The 19475-nt window shown below is 42.5% G+C and overlaps 1 protein-coding gene across 2 annotated transcripts in view; it reads left to right on the top strand.

The window, feature by feature from the left end:
* cpne2 (copine II) overlaps positions 1 to 19475 on the top strand; it is a 220764-nt gene that overhangs the window by 35250 nt on the left and 166039 nt on the right. The window contains exons 3-6 of one of the 2 annotated variants that reach the window (XM_048546529.2): positions 3319 to 3498; positions 3596 to 3670; positions 6025 to 6096; positions 9048 to 9131. In XM_048546529.2, coding sequence (XP_048402486.1) covers positions 3319 to 3498; positions 3596 to 3670; positions 6025 to 6096; positions 9048 to 9131 — 411 coding nt within the window. The remainder of the gene's footprint in view (positions 1 to 3318; positions 3499 to 3595; positions 3671 to 6024; positions 6097 to 9047; positions 9132 to 19475) is intronic. The other variant, XM_059651546.1, reaches the window with a different exon arrangement.

Below are 19475 nucleotides of genomic sequence, written 5' to 3' on the forward strand. Positions count from 1 at the left end.
GTGAGACTGATACCGGGTGCTATATCATGTGGTCAAGAGTGCTTGGGGCAAACAGTGCCTGCGCGCCGTGGGTTATTGCTTAAGGTTTACATACGGCATGAGGTGCTCACAAGTGTGTTTCGGTTTTAGTATTGGGTGTCTGTTTAATGCTGTTGCTCATTAAAGGGTCCTATGTCGATGAGAGAACAAAGCACTTAGCCCATCCTCTCCATGGATAGTAGGAACCACTTCCAGCTCCATTTTTGCACTTTTTATTTAGAGCCCAGGAGAAGGAAACAGTGGCCATTCTTCAAGCAGAGAATCCCAGGCTCTTACCTTTGGTGAATGCCCAAATATGCAGCTTCCCTCTTTGGTAACCTCCCAGTCGACTCTCCAGTTTCGAGCACTCCAAGGTCCAGTCTTATCCGAACCTTGAAGTTGCACTTTATCTTGCAGAATGAGATCTGTTCAGTCATCGTACCTGATAAACAAATCCACTGTCTCTCCTCTCGCCCCTTCCATAGCAGTGGTCCCTGATAACTCCCCCTTGACTTTTGATGGGACGACCCTCAGGAATGGTTTCCTGCCTTGACCACCTCAGGACAGACAGCCCCAACCGATAGCCAACCTGTGGATCCAATCTGGTCAGCTATGGCGCACTGCCAAGACTGTAGAGGTAGGGTCCCACTGATCGGATTGTGACCCCAGTACACCCCCAAAATGAGTGGCTGGCTAACTGACTGCCCCTAAGCCCCTGTACAAATATCAGAGGCTGGTCTTGATTTACACTGCCCAGACACCTACCCCACCCTCCCTCGACTACAAATTGTCTCCCTTGATTTGACTGACAGCTCTTCTCCTCAGATTTTGAGAAATGGCCATTTGGCTGAGGCAGGACATAAATACTGTGAGTTTCTAAGCTCTGGATGAAGGAGGAGAGTAGCGCAGGGATGCTGAGGGCATCAAAGTGGGCACATAATGAGTGAGCGCGAGCAGCTCCGAAATGCAGCTTGGTCCAGCCCATGACTTGTGTCCTCCCCTCTGGGCTAACTTTCTTTGCTGTATGAAAGCTGCTGGCTCACTTGAAATTGCGGCGTTGAAGTACAAAGCTGCCTTGTACGTGGATTGATGATGTGCCAAGGGGGTGCAGTAATGCCGGTGTATGTCAGATGTCAATGTCTGTAGATGGTTGGATCACTGTCCAGAGTATGCCCCGTGATATGGTGCCAGGTATCCAAGGTGGAAGGTGCCAAATAACCACTCTGACTTCCGTGCTGGGAATTGTAAATGTCTGGTTTCTATCCAGTGGGTGGGAGCATGAAGAAACTGCATATTTATGAGTGGAGATTAGGTAATAATGAGATGGTAATACATGCAAATAGGCCTCTCACCACACTTGCTTGGAAAATGGGAGTTTTTGCTCTTGAAGGTAGGAAGCTCTTTTCTGGAAGCCTCACCCAATTTTCCCAAGCTTCTCACTCTGACCCAAATTGTTTAGTTCCTGTGATAATTTTGTGCATTGAATACAGAAATCTATCGAAGATCTAAATTTCCTGTTTTTGGTTCATCTGGAAAATTCATAATCAATACCCAAGCTTGATACAGGCAAGTTTAATATTTTCTTACCCACATTTCCAAAATGAATAATGTATCAATCAGCACATCTGGATCTGTTGCTGAGCTCTTGTTAGGCTCACAGGCTCACCTTTTTTTTGAAAAAGCTGGTAGTAATTTAACACAATGGAGTGGCTCATAAAAACCCATTGAGAGTGAAAGTCAGAATCAGTCATGTTAGAGAGAGATATTGATGTCTATATCCAGTCTTATGCAGACCAAACAACAAGAAGATGCAACCAGTGAATTAGGTTTGTTAGTAATTAGGATTACTGTTACCTTAAAGTAAAATGACAATTTTTACTTCTTTAGAAGTAGTTCTTTTGCTAATTATCTTCTATGATGTGCAGAGTCGGAGATAAAACAGTTCTATAAAGATACAAACTTGCAAATTTTCACTTTAATCATTACTTTGCAGACTGTGAGTTCTGTTCCCTTGAGTTGTAAATAGCTCTTTGTTGATGCAGAATGTCTATCTGAGTTCATTATTGAAGAACAGCATCGCATTCTTTAAAATAGAACAAAGGCCCATGGCATTTCACAGAGTTACAATCAAAAAAGTGATACTTAGTCAAAGGACAAGAGAAGAGTTGAAATAAAATCTTGGTCAAAGAGAAAGGTCCAAAGGAGCGTTGTAAAGAAGAAAACCATCAGGTGGATATAGGAATAGGAAGGGGTAAGAGGGATATGGGCCAAATGCTGGCAAATGGGACTAGATTAATTTAGGATATCTGGTTGGCATGTATGAGTTGGACTGAAGGTTTCCATGCTGTACAGCTCTATGACTCTAAGGAAATGTGCAACACCAAATGGATATGCAAAGGTAATTCAAGAGAATATGACCTAGGCAGACGAAAGTGGACTTTTCATTGGTGGAGAGAGCAAGGAACAGATGCACGGGATTTGGGATAAGAGTTTGAGGGAACGGCATATTAGGGTTAGAGAAGTTTGTGATAATTGGGGAAGGACAAAGTCATAAACTTGAATAATAGAAACTATAAATTTGAGATACCTGGGGGATGGACCACCAGATGAAGAAGAGAGACAATGGCTTACAGTTTATTGCAAGTCCCTCAAAACTCTGTTATATTCATTCAAGTTGCTAGGAGGGAGAAAACTGTGGGTTTTATATTAGTGATAACAAAGTGTGGAGCTGGATGAACACAGCAGACCAAGCAGCATCTTAGGAGCAGGCTTGGCCTGCTGTGTTCACCCAGCTCCACACCTTGTTATCTCGGATTCTCCAGCACCTGCAGTTCCTATTATCTCTTGTCCCCCATTTTATATTAGTGCTAGGCCCCACACAAAGAGAGAAGGATAAATTGTTTTAAAAATGAACACATCACCTGGCACAAAGTAAAAATCGAAGTGAACCCGGAGACATAAGCCGAGGATGTTTAGCTGTCCCATGTAAAACATCTGCTGTAGAAAACATTGAGAAAACCAGAGCTGAGGAGCCTGCCTCTTGTATCGATTCACTCCCCCACTCTTAAACAGATTTGTGCATAAGATAAACGTTGTGATATCTTAATGGAAGGCTGAGCTCAAAGGATTGAGCAGTATCCCAGATCTCTTGCTTCTACAATACATCACCTAAGCTTAGCATATGACCCAGCATCTACACCTCCGTATACTATATGAGGAAATAAATACCCAGTGTGCGATTTGTTTCCATGTTAGGACATTTGCATAAAATTAAATTCCTCCTGTTGTCTCTTGTGACAGATTGGCCGAACAGAAACAGCCATGAACAACCTAAATCCAGTATTTGCCAAGAAATTTGTGGTAGACTATCATTTTGAAGAAGTGCAGAAACTGAAGTTTGCCTTGTTTGACCAAGACAAATCCAGTAAACAGCTTTACGAGCATGACTTTCTTGGAGAATTTTCATGTACGCTCGGAGTGGTGGGTCTCTCTTTTCGTACAATCTTGAGTTATTGCAAATCCTCCCAAATCTTCACTAACTTCAGTTACAAAAGTAAAATTTTGATTCATGATGCAGATCGTTTCAAGTAAGAAGATGACAAGGCCCCTTGCTCTGACCAATGGGAAACCTGCTGGAAAAGGAACAATAACGGTACAGTCAAGTTTAATTTTAACTTTTGCTGGAGTCGCTGATTTTTCATCATTTTTATTTCATTCTTTTATCAATTTTGGTTTGGAGCTGTAAACTGGGAGCACTCATCTAAAGATAATTGTTGAAATGTGGGTAACAGCTTGTGTTAAAAGGAAAACAGACCAATCAAACTTTTTAGGAGTAAATTAATGCAGATGCTGGAATCTGTACTGATAACAAAAAATGCTAGAAATCGCAGCAAGTCAGGCAGCATCTGTGGAGAGTGAGCAAGCTCACATTCAAGTCTGAATGAAGAGTTATCCAGCTGGCTGGCCCTCTGTGATTTCCAAACGAGCTTTTGTTTATTTGTGTGGTCAGGTCTGAAAATTAATTGCAGGTTCGTTCCTAATTAAAAGGTTCTGCAGATACTGCTTCATCAGAGAAGAGCATTATGTTCAAAAAAGATAACAGAAGTTGGCTACTAATGAAGTCAGTACCTGGAAATTGGTTCCATCATCTCCAGAAAAGACCTTATGTTCAAACAGATGGCATACTTTGAATGCTAACTGGGACCTCATAAATGAGATAGACTATGAGGGAGTGGTTAAAAAAAAGAATACAGGCATGGACTATTTTCTAAATGGTGAGAAAATTCGTAAAGCAGAGGTACGAAGGGATCTGGGAGTGTTGGTCCAGGATTCTCTAAAGGTTAACTTGCAGGTAGAGTCCATGATTAAGAAAGCAAATGTAATGTTGTTGTTTATCTCAAGAGGGTTGGAATATAAAAGCAGTGATGTGCTTCTGAGGCTTTATAAAGCTCTAGTTAGGCCCCATTTAGAACACTGTGTCCAACTTTGGGCCCCACACCTCAGGAAGGACATACTAGCACTGGAGCGTGTCCAGCAGAGATTCACTCAGATGATCCCTGGAATGGTAGGTTTAACGTACGATGGTGGCTGAGGGATCCTGGGATTGTACTCATTAGAGTTTAGAAGGTTGAGGGGAGATCTAATAGAAGCTTACAAGATAATGTATGGCTTAGAAAGGGTGGACGCTGGGAAGTTGTTTCCGTTAAGCAGGGAGACTAGGACCCGTGGGCACAGCCTTAGAATTAGAGGGAGTAAATTTAAAACGGAAATGAGGAGACATTTCTTCAGCCAGAGAGTGGAGGCCCTGTGGAATTCATTGCCATGGAGCGCAATGGAGGCCAGGACATTAAATGTCTTCAAGGCAGAGATTGATTAATTCTTGATCTCACAAGGAATCAAGGGCTACGGGGAGAGTGTAGGGAAGTGGAGTTGAAATGCCCATCAGCCATGATTAAATGGTGGAGTGGACGCGATGGGCCGAATGGCCTTACTTCCACTCCTACGTCTTATGATTGGAATTTGAATTGGCTTTGGTCTGTGTTTTCTGTGAGAAGGAATCTGCCTGTTGGTGCTACAATGTAAAGTTTTGAAAGCGCACTACCTCACCTCCCATCGGCAGTTCTTAGAAGCTCACAACAGACAGCTAAGTTATAAATATTAGTGCCTTTATCTGAATGAATTGGAAAGGTGACCCTGATCAAAATCTTCTGAAAATCAACTGTGAAGCAATCATTTATACCTGTGGAACAATGCATTGTGCAAACCACTTAAGTAATCTGAAAGCAAAGGTTTTTGAGGTTTATAGCATAGACCAATTAGATTACTATGTTTAACTTTGCTCTACTGAAGTTGTATTATTGTTAATAAATTGTTAAGTCTTTTGTTTAAGTTACAAACTTGTGTCAAGAATTGAGTATTCGCAGAGTGTGGGATTGGTGATTCAAAAGTCTGGTTAGGGGCCATTGAGGTCAATTTTGGGTGTCTTTGAATGTTTGAATTTTACTGTGTTGTGAATGCAGAGATAGAAAGGCTGATTTGGTTCAGCTGATGGGTTCCATGTTGTAACGCTTCCACTATTTCAGCAAAATAGACTGTTAAAATAAAATGAACAAAGTATGGCAGCTTGGTGAAGGGGATAAACCAAGCTGGTTTACCATTCTGACCAGAGCAATTGTATTGAGTTTCTGATAGAATTACTATTTGGAACTTGGAGTTTATGCGGGGAAGAAATAAAATTGGAGATACCAGAATATGCTATATTCTTGTCACTATACAGCTGATCTGAGTGCGCGCGACTTACCACTTAACACCCAACTAAGTTAGTGAATAAACTTGTGAATTATATACCTGGACTCCATGCTGGCTCCTCACTGAGTAGATTTTGTGCTGCTGTAAATTCTAAAGCATTATAAAGTCAGCGACCTAACGTACAGGAGACATGTGGATAGAGACAGATTGAATAAATTTACCAAATGAAATGTTGATGCATCTTCACCGCCTTTACAGATAAGTGCCCAAGAAATCTCCGATAATAGAGTAATCACCCTCAGCATGGCTGGAAGAAAGCTTGACAAGAAGGTAAGGCTTTGTCTATAATATGGTGGATAGAAACATAGAAAGGACTGCAATCACCCCATTGCACTATCAAGTTAAAAAATGTTCTGAAACAATACTTCAGTGAAACTTAGACAGAAGTTCAATCTTAATTACTACCAAGCACGATAAATTGCTTGCTTTCCAATTCAATGCTGAGCTCGCTTTAGATTTTAATAATTCCTGTGGTATTATGTGCTTCATACAGACTAACTACTGCATGGACATGAGACTGCCTTTTAAAACTCAGCTGAGTTCCTTTTTAAATACCAATTGCTGTTGCATAATTTCTCAGCAAATCACCACAGAATGATTCACAGGTTAAATTATGAGATTAGAGCCCACAGTGTTGGAGGTGGTATATTAGCATGGATGAAAAATTGGCTAATGTGCGTAAACTGGCAAGCGGGGATAAGGGCATCTTTTTCAGGCTGGTGAACCTTGACCAGTGGAGTTCCACAGGGCTCAGTGCTGGGACTGTAACTTTTTACAACACAGATTCATGGCCTGGATGAATGAAGTGAATGTATGGTAGCCAAATTTGCAGACAACACAAAATTAGCTGGAAAGGCAGATTGTGAGATGGATATGGACAGTTTACAGAGAGATATTAATGGGTTAAGTAAATGGGCAAAACATTGTAGGGCATTTGGAGATCCTTGTACATGAAACACAGAAAGCTAGCACACAAGTGCAGCACGCAATCAGGAAGTCTAATGAAATGTTGGCCCTTATTTTAAGGGGGTTGGTGTATAAGAGTAGGGAAGTTTTACTGCAACTGTACAAGGTGTTGTTGAGACCACATCTGGAGTACTGTGTGCAGTTTTTGTCCCCTTATTTAAGGAAAGATCTTTTTAGAGGCAGTTCAGAAAAGTTTCACTAAGATGATCCCTGGTATGAAACGATTATCTTGGAGACAAACTCTAAACAGGTTGGGACTCTACTAACCGGACTTTAGAAGAATGAGAGGTGATCTCATTGAAACATATAAGATTCTTAAGGGCTTGACAGGGTAGGTGCTGAGAAGATGTTTCCCCTCACGGGAGAGCATAGGACCAGACACATAGCCTTAGAATAGAGGAGCACCAATTTCAGACTGAGATAAGGAGGATTTTTTCTCTGAGGGTGGTGGTTCTTTAGAACTCCTTGCCACAAATAGTTATGGGGGCAGAGTCCCTGTATATATTTAAGGCTGAGATTATCACCTTTTGATCATTATCTGAGACCTTTATCATTAGGAGAATCAAGGGTTTTGGGGAAAAGACAGGAAAGTGGGCGTGAGGAATATCAGATAAGCCATCATCCTATTGAATGACAGAAGAGACTCGAGGAGCCGAATGGCCTAAACCTGCTCCTATTTCTTTTGGTCTCCTTCTTGTCATTTGGATTTCCGTCTGGGACATCCGATCCCAAGATCTCAGGACATGCTTTATGGGCAGTGACGGCACACAACCCCCTTTCACAGGCAGCATTACATAGACGCCCAAACAGTACAGCTGAAGGACATGTTATGTGAACCTGAGGCTTTAACACTGTGTAGCATCCCGATCCTAGCCCTGGGAGACCCTGAGTATGTTTGTGTCTCAAGAGCCTGTCCAAACGCAACTTCACCCTCCTCAGTCCAACCTCTGCAGGGTTCAGAAGAGCCGGCAGTGTGGAGGCGTGTCAATTATCCCAGCAATTGAAACATTTCTAACTTACTGTTTTGCCCTTCTTCCTGCCATTGTGTCTCTGAGAGGTCCTTATTTTGTGTGTATGTAAAATTACAGGCTTTTGGAGGTTGTTCACCTACTCATACAAGCACTTATCTGAAGATAGCTGAAAATCAGATCTCACAGGAAAGAGACACTTGGTAGATTATTTTTGAGGCAAGCAATCTGGTAATTCAAATAATCAGCTGGAGCATGGTCCAGTAATGATTCTTACCCCCTAAGCCAAGGGGTAGTTGACACCTCAATGCCCTTTGGCAGTTCCCCTCCAAGTGCATTTCCCCTTGTCCTGCTGTAGCTGTATGTGCTTCAATAGATGGAATATCTACAGAAGTGATTTCCCAGCCCAATTAAACTGGAACCAAGTTATAATCACATCTTTGGGACAAACTGAATATGGCCATCCAGTTTTCCTTGTCTTTTCAGATTCCATTATCTGTCAGAACTGTTAGCTGTACAACCTGCTCACTAACAGCATGTGCATCACTTCCTCATTAGGTTGGGGGAAATGGTGTCCCACCTTCTCCTTAACCCCTCCCCAAACAAAAGCATAAATCATTTCTGTGGTTTTATTTACAGAATATGCCCTTGCTTCATACCTGCAACCTATGCTGAAAAAGCAGATTGTTGACAATCATGCAGGTACTCACTTCAATCTGTAGGACTGAGTGGGAGTTTCAGCTTGGAGCTTGGTGCATGATGCTTAGGAGCCTGTGCAGTGCGGCATGTTGGCATGGTTGTCGCAGCAACCACAGCTAGGTGTGTCTGTGCCCAAAGCTCTGTATTTGCATCTCACCCACCTCTCCAGAGAGCGCCACCTCAGGACTGCAACCTTAAAAGTTTGTACAAATGTGGCCCAGACATCGACAGGCTGGAACTGACTGGCTAACAGAATGGAACGGCAAAAGGATGCTAGTTATTTGGATTAAGTGTGGAGCATTTTGATTTACTTTCCAGGCCATACCATTTTCTAGCTGCTGCTCTGTCGTGCGTGTGCGTGTGTGTGTGTGTGTGTGTGTGTGTCACACGCACGCACATGTACATGATCTATATGATTTTGGTATCCTTCTTGCATGACAAGGGCCTTTTAATCTGCAGTAACTCCGCTTGACAGAAAGATGTCTTTCTTTAGTATTGAACTATCTAAAAATCCTGGAATGGCACCCTCCCAAGAATAATTTGAATATTGCTGCTATTTAAATAGGCCTTATTTTAATTTTCTTACAGGATCTTTTTGGAAAATCCGATCCCTATTTAGAATTCTATAAACAAGAGGAAGACGGAAAATGGATGCTGGTACATCGAACAGAGGTAGTTTTTCTTGTCTTCTTGAACCGAATCATCTGCTTTTAGCATAGCGAAAATGAGGAGCAAAATGTTTCCCCATGACACTGGCTTCATAAGACCATAAGACATAGGAGTGGAAATAAGGCCATTCGGCTCATCAAGTCCACTCTGCCAATTAAATCATGGCTGATGGGCATTTCAACTCCACTTCCCTGCACTCTCCCCATAGCCCTTGATTCCTTTTGAGATCAAGAATTTGTCAATCTCTGCCTTGAAGGCATCCAACGTCCCGGCCTCCACTGCACTCCGTGGCAATGAATTCCACAAGCCCACCACACTCTAGCTGAAGAAATGTCGTCTCATTTCAGTTTTAAATTTACCCCCTCTAATTTTAAGGCTATGCCCACGGGTCCTAGTCTCCCCACCTAACGGAAACAACTTCCCAGCATCCACCCCCTTCTAAACCATACATTATCTTGTAAGTTTCTATTAGATCTCCCCTCAACCTTCTAAACTCTAATGAGTACAAGCCCAGGATCCTTAGCCGTTCATCGTATGTTAAACCTAACATTCCAGGGATCATCCGTGTGAATCTCTGCTGGACACGCTCCAGGGCTAGTATGTCCTTCCTGAGGTGTGGGGCCCAAAATTGGACACAGTATTCTAAATGGGGCCTAACTAGAGCTTTATAAAGCCTCAGAAGCACATCACTGCTTTTATATCCCAACCCTCTTGAGATAAACGACAACATTACATTCACTTTCTTAATCACGGACTCTACCTGCAAGGTAACCTTTAGAGAATCCTGGACCAACACTCCCAGATCCCTTTGCACTTCTGATTTGCGAATTTTCTCACCATTTAGAAAGTAGTCCATGTCTGTATTCTTTTTACCAAAGTGCAAAACCTCACATTTACTCACGTTGAATTTCATCAGCCATTTCCTGGACCACTCTCCTAAGCTGTCTAAATCTTTCTGCAGCTTCCCCACCTCCTCAGTATTACCAGCCTGGCCACCTATCTTTGTATCATCGGCAAACTTTGCCAGAATGCCCCCAGTCCCTTCATCCAGATCATTAATATATAAGGTGAACAGCTGCGGCCCCAAAACTGAACCCTGCGGGACACCACTCGTCACCGGTTGCCATTCCAAAAAAGAGCCTTTTATCCCAATATTGTGAAACATGAAAGGGTTTATAGAAGATTTACAGGGATGTTGCCAGGGTTAGAGGGTTTGAGCTACAGGGAGAGGCTGAATATGCTGGGGCTATTTTCCCCTGGAGTGCCAGAGGCTGAGGGGTGATCTTATAGAGGTTTCAAATATCATGAGGGGTATGGGTAAAGTGAATAGACGAGGTCTTTGCCCCTAGGTAGTGCGGTACCGAACTGGAGGGCATAGGTTTAAGGTGAGGGGAAAGATTTAAAAGGGACTCAAGGGGCAACGTTTTCACACAGGGGGTGGTGCGTGTATGTAATGAGGGGCCAGAGCAAGTGGTGGAGGCTGGCACAGTAACAACATTTAAAGGGTATCAGGATGGGGACATGAATAGGGAGGGTTGAGAGGGTTATGGGCCATATCCTGGCAAATGGGAGAAGATTTATTTAGAATATCTGGTCAGCATGGACACATTGGACCGAAGGGTCTGTTTTTGTGCTGTACATGTTTATGACTATGGCCATAAACTACTGGTACCAGTTGGCGCTTGGTTAACAGGCAAAAAGCAGCGAAGATAACAAAGTGTGGAGGTGGATGAACACAGCAGGCCAAGCAGCATCCCAGGAGCACAAAAGCTGATGCCTCGGGCCCAGAGTTCCCATCAGAGAGGATGTCTAGGGTCCAGTCCCGAAACGCCAGCCGCCGCGCTCCCGAGATGCTGCCCGGCCTGCTGCGCTCACCCAGCTTCACACCGCGCCATCCTGGATTCTCCAGCATCTGCAGTTCCCACTATCACTGAGGCAAAAAGCAGCACTCGGATTAAATGGGTCATTTTGAGGCGGGCAGTCTGTGAGCTTTGTGATCAGAACATGAGCTCCAGCTGTTCACAAACGCAGTCAACGATTCGGATGTGGGAATGTAACCTTTCCAAATTCTCTAGTAAGACAGGACCCAGGGAGAACAAGCGTGTTGAAGAAACTCTAAGAGGGATTGTGACATACCAGCTGGAATATAACGTGGAAATAGTAACACCCACTTTGGACAGAAATGGCGAGAAGCTGGGAAATTGTAGATGCCGGATGGGAGTTGAGTGTTCTTGTTTGTAAGTTGCCGAAAGTTGCTATGTACATGCAGAAAGCAATTAGAATGGTCTAGCTGTAATTGGTGGGAGGTCAGTGTTAGAGTTTAGTCTTCTTTGGGTAAGAGAGAGTGTGCGTGTGTGCAGTGGGACATTACTAGACTGGTTCCAGGAATGATGGGACTGTCTAATTTGGAGAGATTGATTGGAAAGTGCTTGTATTCACTGGGATACAAACCAAGGGCCAGAGAAACTCAACAGGTCTGACAGCATTCGTAAACAGAAACAGACCTAACATTTTGAGTCTGACACATCTCTTCAGAACACTGTACAGATGGTTTCTGAGTTGGGAATTGAGTCTGTTCACAACTCAATTTGTACTCGACTTGGAATACGGCCATCAGAGAGTACGGGGAAATTTAAAATTACACCCCCAGTATGGGATCGTGTTCATGAGCAGCAGCGTTTTGTAAAATGGGGAGGCCCCAATTTCTGGGGATCAATGAGATGTAGTTTGTGTGTGAAGGTTTTCAGGGTGTGACAGGATAATTGCGGGCTGTTTACCTCGGCTAGCATCTGGAATCAGCACAGGATAAGAGGTAGACTATTTAACACTGTGCTGTGGAGAGCAAGATATGCCATGGAGGGCAGTAAATTTTTGGGAAGCCCTACCCTAGAGGCATGTGATAACTTGATCACTTGGCAGATTTAAGACTAGGGTCAATAGGTTTCTTGTTGTTGAACACACAGGGGAACATAGGGATTGAGAGGGGGTCATAGCTCAGAATTCCTACAGTGTGGAAGCAGGCCATTCGGCCCATCAAATCAACCCTGCCCCTCGGGAAAGCATCCCTCCCAGACCCACCTCCCCCTATCCTATACCTGTAACTTTGCATTTCCCAAGGATAACCCACCTAACCTGTACATCCCTCGATGCTATGGGGCAATTTAGCACAGCCAACCCACCTTAACCTACACGTCTTTAGCTTGTGGCAGGAAACCCACGCAGACTCGGGGAGAACGTGCAAACTCCACACAGACGGTCACCTGAGGGTGGGATCGAACCGGGTCCCTGGCGCTGTGAGGCAACAGCGCTAACCACTGAGCCACCGTGCGGCCTTAAGGACATTGGAATGGAAAATCCAGTCATGATCGAGTTGAATGTAGAGGCAGGTTTTTTTTTGTTGGGGGGGGTGCAGCGTGGTGCTGAATGGCCTCCTCCCAGTCCTGCTTCTCATGGTTTATGCACAAATTCAACTCTCTGGATGAAATCACCTTGCCTTTCCATTACCAAACGGGAAAGCCCATGAGCTCCATAAGATGTTGGGTGAGGATTCACAGAGATACCCAGTACCTGTAAAACTGCACCTAGGCTAGTCTAAACAAATGAGAAACCTTCCCTTTGTTAAGAGTCCCTGGAACTGAATCACGACCATCGTAACACTGAGTCTGATGGAGCATTGTCGTCCTTACTTGAATCTGTCCTGACTTGGCTAACACAGTGAAGACTGTAACAAAATGAAAACACATGAGCTCAACCAGGCCTCCATTCATAACATAAACAGAAGTTGCTGGAAAAGCTCAGCAGGCCTGGCAGCACCTGTGAAGAAAAAACAAAATCAGAGTTAACGTTTCGGGTCCGACAACCCTTCCTCAGTATGGGTGATCTTTTTTCTTCAGAGATGCTGCCAGACCTGCTGAGTCCCTCCAGCAACTTCTGTTTCTGTTCCTGATTCACAGCGTCCACAGTTTTTTCAGTATTTATTCTCCATTATAATAGTTTTCATCTTATTGCGCAAGCTAAACAAAAAAAAAGCCATGCTGAGGTGAGGAAAAAACAGTAACTTTTTTCAAGAAAATCCTTACCAGCACTTCACCATGACAATGAGGCTCCAGGAAGAAGCAAGGTCAAAGTGTGAAACCCCTCTATATCTGCACAGGTAATACTCCCATGTGCCTGTATTAAAACACTGTAACACATTGAGTTTACCAGTTTTGGTTTTTGCGGGGGAGGGGTAGTAAAGGGGTTCGAGTGGGAGGGGGTGGTGGTAGTGAAAGGGAGAGGAGGTGGGGTTGTTGGCAGAGATTGAATGAGGGGAAGTAGAGGAACTGACAGATTTTTCAAAACACTAGTGAGCCCTACGACCCAGAAGGGCAGGAGGGACATGTGAATGCCGTCACCTACAAGTTCCCCTTCAACCCTTCCTGACTTCAAAAAATGTTACCATTCTTTCATCGTTGCAAAGTATAGAACTTTCTACCAAATGACACTGAGGATGTACAGTCACATGGACTGCAACAGCTCCAGAGGGTGCATCATCACCAGTTTCTTAGGGGCAACCAAGGAAGGGAAATTAATATTGGCCTTGCCAGTAATGTCCATATCCCAAGAAAGGGCAAAGATACTATTGGGACTTTTTCACCGGAGCATTGGAGGTTGAGGGCTGACCTTCTTGATGTTTATAAAATCACGAGGGGTGTAGATAAGGTGAACAATGAGTGTCTTTTCTTTCGGCTGGGGAGTTCAAAACTAGGGAACATATGTTTAAAGCGAGAGGAGAAAGATTTAAAAAGGACGTGAGGGCAACTTTTTTGTTTACGGTGGTTAGTGTGTGGAGTAAACAGGCAGAGGAACGGGTGGGTGTGGGTACAGTTACAACATTTAAAAGACACATGGACAAGGAGCCATGAATAGGAAATGTTTGGAAGGATATGGGCAGGAGCAGGCAGGTAGATCTAATTTAATGTGGAAACATGGTCAGTATGGACTGGTTGGTCCAAAAAGCCTGCTTGCATTCTGTATGACTGTATGACAATTAAGCCCCTCCTTCTATTAAAAGCTGAATTTGAATGAATCACTTAGGAACCTGGTTCAGTTCTGCATAAGCAACAATGGATATTTCTGGTGTTCCTGTTCATTTATATCTTGTGGGTCAAAGGATTCAAACTGTTGTGAATGTTAATAGAAACTAAAATGAAAAGGAGAAGTTGCATTTGCTGAATTAAGCTCCCTGTCATTAGTTCCCCAGCATCCACCATCCATCTTCCTGTATCTATAATTGCACCTATGTTTTGCTCACCATTGTTAGTGCCACTTCACTCGTGTACAGAGATGTAAAAACTAAAAAAAACATAATGAACTGAACGATCAATGTGCCACTCTCAAGTTCTGATGCTATTTGTGTTCCACTGGTGAGGCTTGCATTGTGTCTTTCATTTCTTGAGTGATCCAGTTAGTTTCCTACAGGAACAAAAAAATTCAGTGTTCACAGGAAGCCATGTAGTTATCCTTCCATGCAGCTAATGTATGGAGCTGCTTCTCAATCCATCTGACAATCCTGCAATCATTGAGATTCAATGAAATTGTTGAACAGCTTGCCACAGAGAGACACTGCAGCTTGTGCAGGAATTAACAGTGAAGTATTATTGGCTTCCTTTCTGTATATCTGAGACTCCTGTGATTTCTGCAAGGATCTACTCTAGGCTGTCTGGCAGGGATTTTTCAATCGTTCTTCAAGAATTGTTTCAAAGGTTTTATAGTTTGATTTAAACATATGGATAAATGTATTGAAGTGCAATGAGACATTCTAGTGCTTTTCAAATTTCAGAAAATCTGTGACAAAATTTGTCCTGTCTTAATACATACGGGTGTAAATTCTCTTTTATTTATGCCCATTTATGGTGGCTTATTAGTCTCATCTGCTTCTCATTACTCTTTGCAGACTCTGACACCTCACTAGTTCAGTCTGAGAGTTATTGGTAACATTTAGGAACTTTATCATTCCACATGTGTAAGTTAAAGTATTTGCTTAGATTATTCAATTGCAGGAAGCTACTGTGCTCTTGGATAGGTTTGGTTTGAGTTCTGCCCCTCTTCTGTAGCTTCATATCACTCAGATCAGTAACGATACCCTAACCTGATTACTAACTCCACCATTTCATAAATCTAGAACATGCACTTAAAAGACAAGAGTTTTGATGACTAAATCCTCATGCTAATTTTTGAAAAAAAAGTCCAATGTAGGAAATAGATGCCCATCATGATAATTGCTCTATTAATGGTATAGAGCTCGTTTGTCAAGTCAGGAAAAAGTACTGTAGCAATATGTAAAACTGCATAATACTCAATAAATTAAAATACTTTACAAATAATTACTACAAATTCCTCAGACAAGTGATCTAATGGAAATTTAAATGAACTGGGGAACTAGAAGAACGCAGAGCTCAAAAGCTTGCAAAATGTAAATCAAACTATTTGCCCAAATATCATGCCCTATATGTTGACAAGCTCTCGGTCAATTAATATAATAATTTAATTTCGTGCAAACACTTATCTTGGAAATATGTGCATACCGACCCAATTGATCTATCGCTATCCTTCCTCTGTTGAAACCAAGAAATGCGGTGAAGGTCTGCCGAAGGTTTGACAAGCCTCCTGGGCCACTGACTGCAGTAAAGCTGCGCTGATTCGCAGGTTGCAACCAACAACTGTATCATCCGAGAAACCACATTGAATTTCACCTTGCCTCTTAACTGAGACTGAGCAACACACCAAAGCTGTAAAAACTGAAAGAACTGTGGATGCTGTAAACAAGGAACAAAAACAGAAGTTGCTGGAAAAGCTAAGCAGGCCTAAGGAAGGGTCCACCGGACCTGAAACGTTGACTCTGTTTTTTTTTCTTCACAGATGGTGCCTGACCTGCTGAGCTTTTCCAGCAACTTCTGTTTTGTTTTACGCCAATGCTATAAAATGTGCATGAGCCTCTCGAGTTTACAGATTGGATGTATGGTGTTAGCATGGTTTCTGTGTGAGTGTCAATGACTGAATAATGGTGGCCATGGTTGAGAAAATGAGCTGGCTGCATGTAGTGTGAGGATCACCATCTCATAATTGTCTGTATCCTTACTCCACACAGTCTACTGTGGTGTGAGATTTCATTGTACTGCACAAGAACAAAGAAGAAAAAATTGTTTGGGAGGGCAATCAGCCTATCAACCAACTTAAATCTGAAGATTCCGTTTCATTTTCAAGTGGGGTCTGAACTAATAATGAATGCACATCTTGAAACTGCAGATTCTGTTACATGATCAGCAACCTCCATAGGGTGGTGTAGAAATTAACAGTGATGAAGATCTTCCTGAGGATTTATTCAGGATAGATCACAAATGTATGTCCAACTGTCTGTGATATACCCAATGATGAGTGATGGAAACACAGAATTAGGGCAGTTCACGGCTCCGCAAACCCATCCCAGGAAAAGTGACCCAGGAGTCGGGATTTTCCTTATTGGGTGGCAATACTCCTGGGGGTCAGACCAGGCAAACCCTGAACAAACATGGACATTACTGGGTGTGGAGGTAGGTTGGGTGTGTGGTGTCTGCCTTGACACTTCAACGGTATGTTGAATTTTCTTGTCAGACAATACAACAAAAGAATTATCCAGGCCTATTCCTCACAGCCCGCTCAGCTGCCCATATAACCATGATCATTCCATACCAAGACATTCCACCTATGCCCTGACACGGTCCCATGGTGGCTCCATATTGTCTATGCCAAACTGTGTCTCTGTATCTACCCCCATAATAATTCATGACCTCCATGCCAACTATACCCCTTCCTGCCACAATGACAATTTTTCTGTTGTGTTTGTCTGCCCGCCATCCATAGTCCTGTAATCCCACACGACCTCTATCTACCGCATAATAGCTTTTACGCCAACTCATGTCAATCCATGATTATCACCTACCCCTGGTTATCTTTGCACCTTCCTTGCCAACTCACCTACTGTGCACCAATGGACAGACCTCAGGTTCTACGCAGAAGTAAATAAAGTTCATGAGCATTCGCTATATTTTTTTTAAAAAAGCAACTTTCATTAAATAAAATATTCACAATTTAACTTCCTTTAACAACATAATCTCTCATAGCTGGAAGCATTTCATTCAAGTGCATAGTCACTTACATTAGCAACTTTTGGAATTCATATAGTCTCTAACCATGTTGAGTTATCAATCAAACCAAAGTGGCAGACACCCTGCTGTGATAATGGAAGGTTGTGAAATCAATCATACAGATTCCTGTCAACAGAGACAGTGAAAAGCAAGCACTGCTTTTTGAACACTCCAGACATGTCTTTCCCAGGAACAGAAGTTTTAAACATCATGACATTTTTACAGTAGCTTTTGACACCTTTGCTGGTTACTTTTGCCAAATCCAATGAGATTTACAGTTAATGAGTTTTTGCAATTTTACACATACTCTTATATATTTTCATTAGCTCCAACAGACAGCATTCGCTTCTCAGAGGTGTCCTAGAATGTCTACATTAAGGAAGCAGCCCATTTAGACCATCTTGTCTACACTGACCCTCCAAACAGTATCCCATCCCCCACCCTGTAACCCTGCATTTTGCATGACTAACCCACCTAGCCCACACATCCCTATGGGGCAAGTTAGCATGACCAATCCACCTAACCTGCATATCTTTGGACTGTGGAAGGAAACCAGAGCGCCCAGCGGAAACCCATGCAGACACAGGGAGAATGTGCAAACTCCACACAGGCAGGTGCCCAAGGGTAGAATTGAACACAAGTCCCTGGCAGAGTGAAGCAGCAGCGCTGCCCACAATATTCATGCCATGCCTTTTTCTCTAAAAGGGTACCTGGCTACTCAAAGAAAGCCACAAAGTTGAGATCATCATCCATCCGGCCTAGGTTCACATACCTGGGTCACCAACGTATGACAGAACTGAGACAGCTACTGATCAGATGCGGCACACCCTTGTTCCTGCCACCATGAAATTTGTAGATGACAGAATGTACGACTTAGAATTTCTAGGCTTGTTCACCATTTTCACAATGATAGACAGGCTCTTTGCCATGGGGATACCATATCAGAATGATGAATTTAATTGAAGGATATTAACAGCTTTTAAATCCTTTAAAATGAATACCAAACCTATTCGCTTATCAGTGAAGATGGTAGCAACGTGTAATTCTATACAGTTAGTTTAAATGAATTTATCCAGTTAGATGTTGAAAACTAAATAAATCTAGTCTGTTAGCTGTCTCATTTCTGTCAACTGCTACTGGTTGATGAAAATTTTGTGCCCTTACTCTTTTCCTCTTCCTCACACTTTATCTTGATTTTTAACTCTGATATATCCTTGCTACTGTTCCTCTTTTGCTTTTTATCTTTTAACGTCTCTGTCTGTGTTTCTATCCAGTTTGCCCATTTCTAGCTAGTTTGCTTTATCCTCGTTCATTCATTCAATTTTGAGAGTTTGGGAGGCAATGGTTTTTGTCTCGCACCATGTGTATCGTTGGGATGGAAGACTATGTGGTGACCTGTTTGAGGTGCTTAAAACAGAATGTGGATTTAATAAAGTAAATACCCATTTCTTCTGGTGGGGGATATCAAAATAATGGGAACATTGTCTTAAAATTTGAACCAGGGGCTTGACGGGGGGTGAAATCGAGAAGTACTTTTACAGTCAAAGATCAGTGGATATTTCTTTCAGGACTGACCTCAATAGGATGTTGTCAGATGTGGTTATCACTTGAATAATCCAACATTAAACAAATATGTTTTATCATCAGAGTGGGCGAATTAAGAAACAGTTGCATGAATTCAGCACTTTGAATGTCAGACTGATCTTTGTTGCTCTTACATTTCATTTCTAACTGAATGTATCAAGGGTTTGTCAAGAGAATTAAAGTTTTGTCTAAGAAGTTAGAGGGTTGAATGTAAAAGATCATTTTTTTTATTTGTGACAAACATCTATGTTGAAAAACGTCTTAATTCCACAAAGGTGCTGTTATGGCTCTTTTATGCCTACAGTGACTTATCTTGATCATTGATTAATATATTAACACAATGGCATTTTCGTGCCATTAATATGGAAACTGCAGTCAACAGGTTAGAAGCTTCTGCTAGGTTTCTCTGCTGGGTTTGCCAATGTGCAGACCATCTGCAGTTTGTAGTTGAAGTTTTGATTTGATTTGCTTTATTATTGTCACATTCACCTAGGTACAGTTTTGTTTTGTGTGCAGTACAGGCAGATCGTACCATGCAAAAATCATAAGGTGATTGAACAGAGCGAGGAATACAAATTTACAGCTGCACAGAAGGTGC

This window comes from Stegostoma tigrinum, chromosome 16, assembly GCF_030684315.1.
Source record: "Stegostoma tigrinum isolate sSteTig4 chromosome 16, sSteTig4.hap1, whole genome shotgun sequence".
NCBI classification, from domain to species: domain Eukaryota; kingdom Metazoa; phylum Chordata; class Chondrichthyes; order Orectolobiformes; family Stegostomatidae; genus Stegostoma; species Stegostoma tigrinum.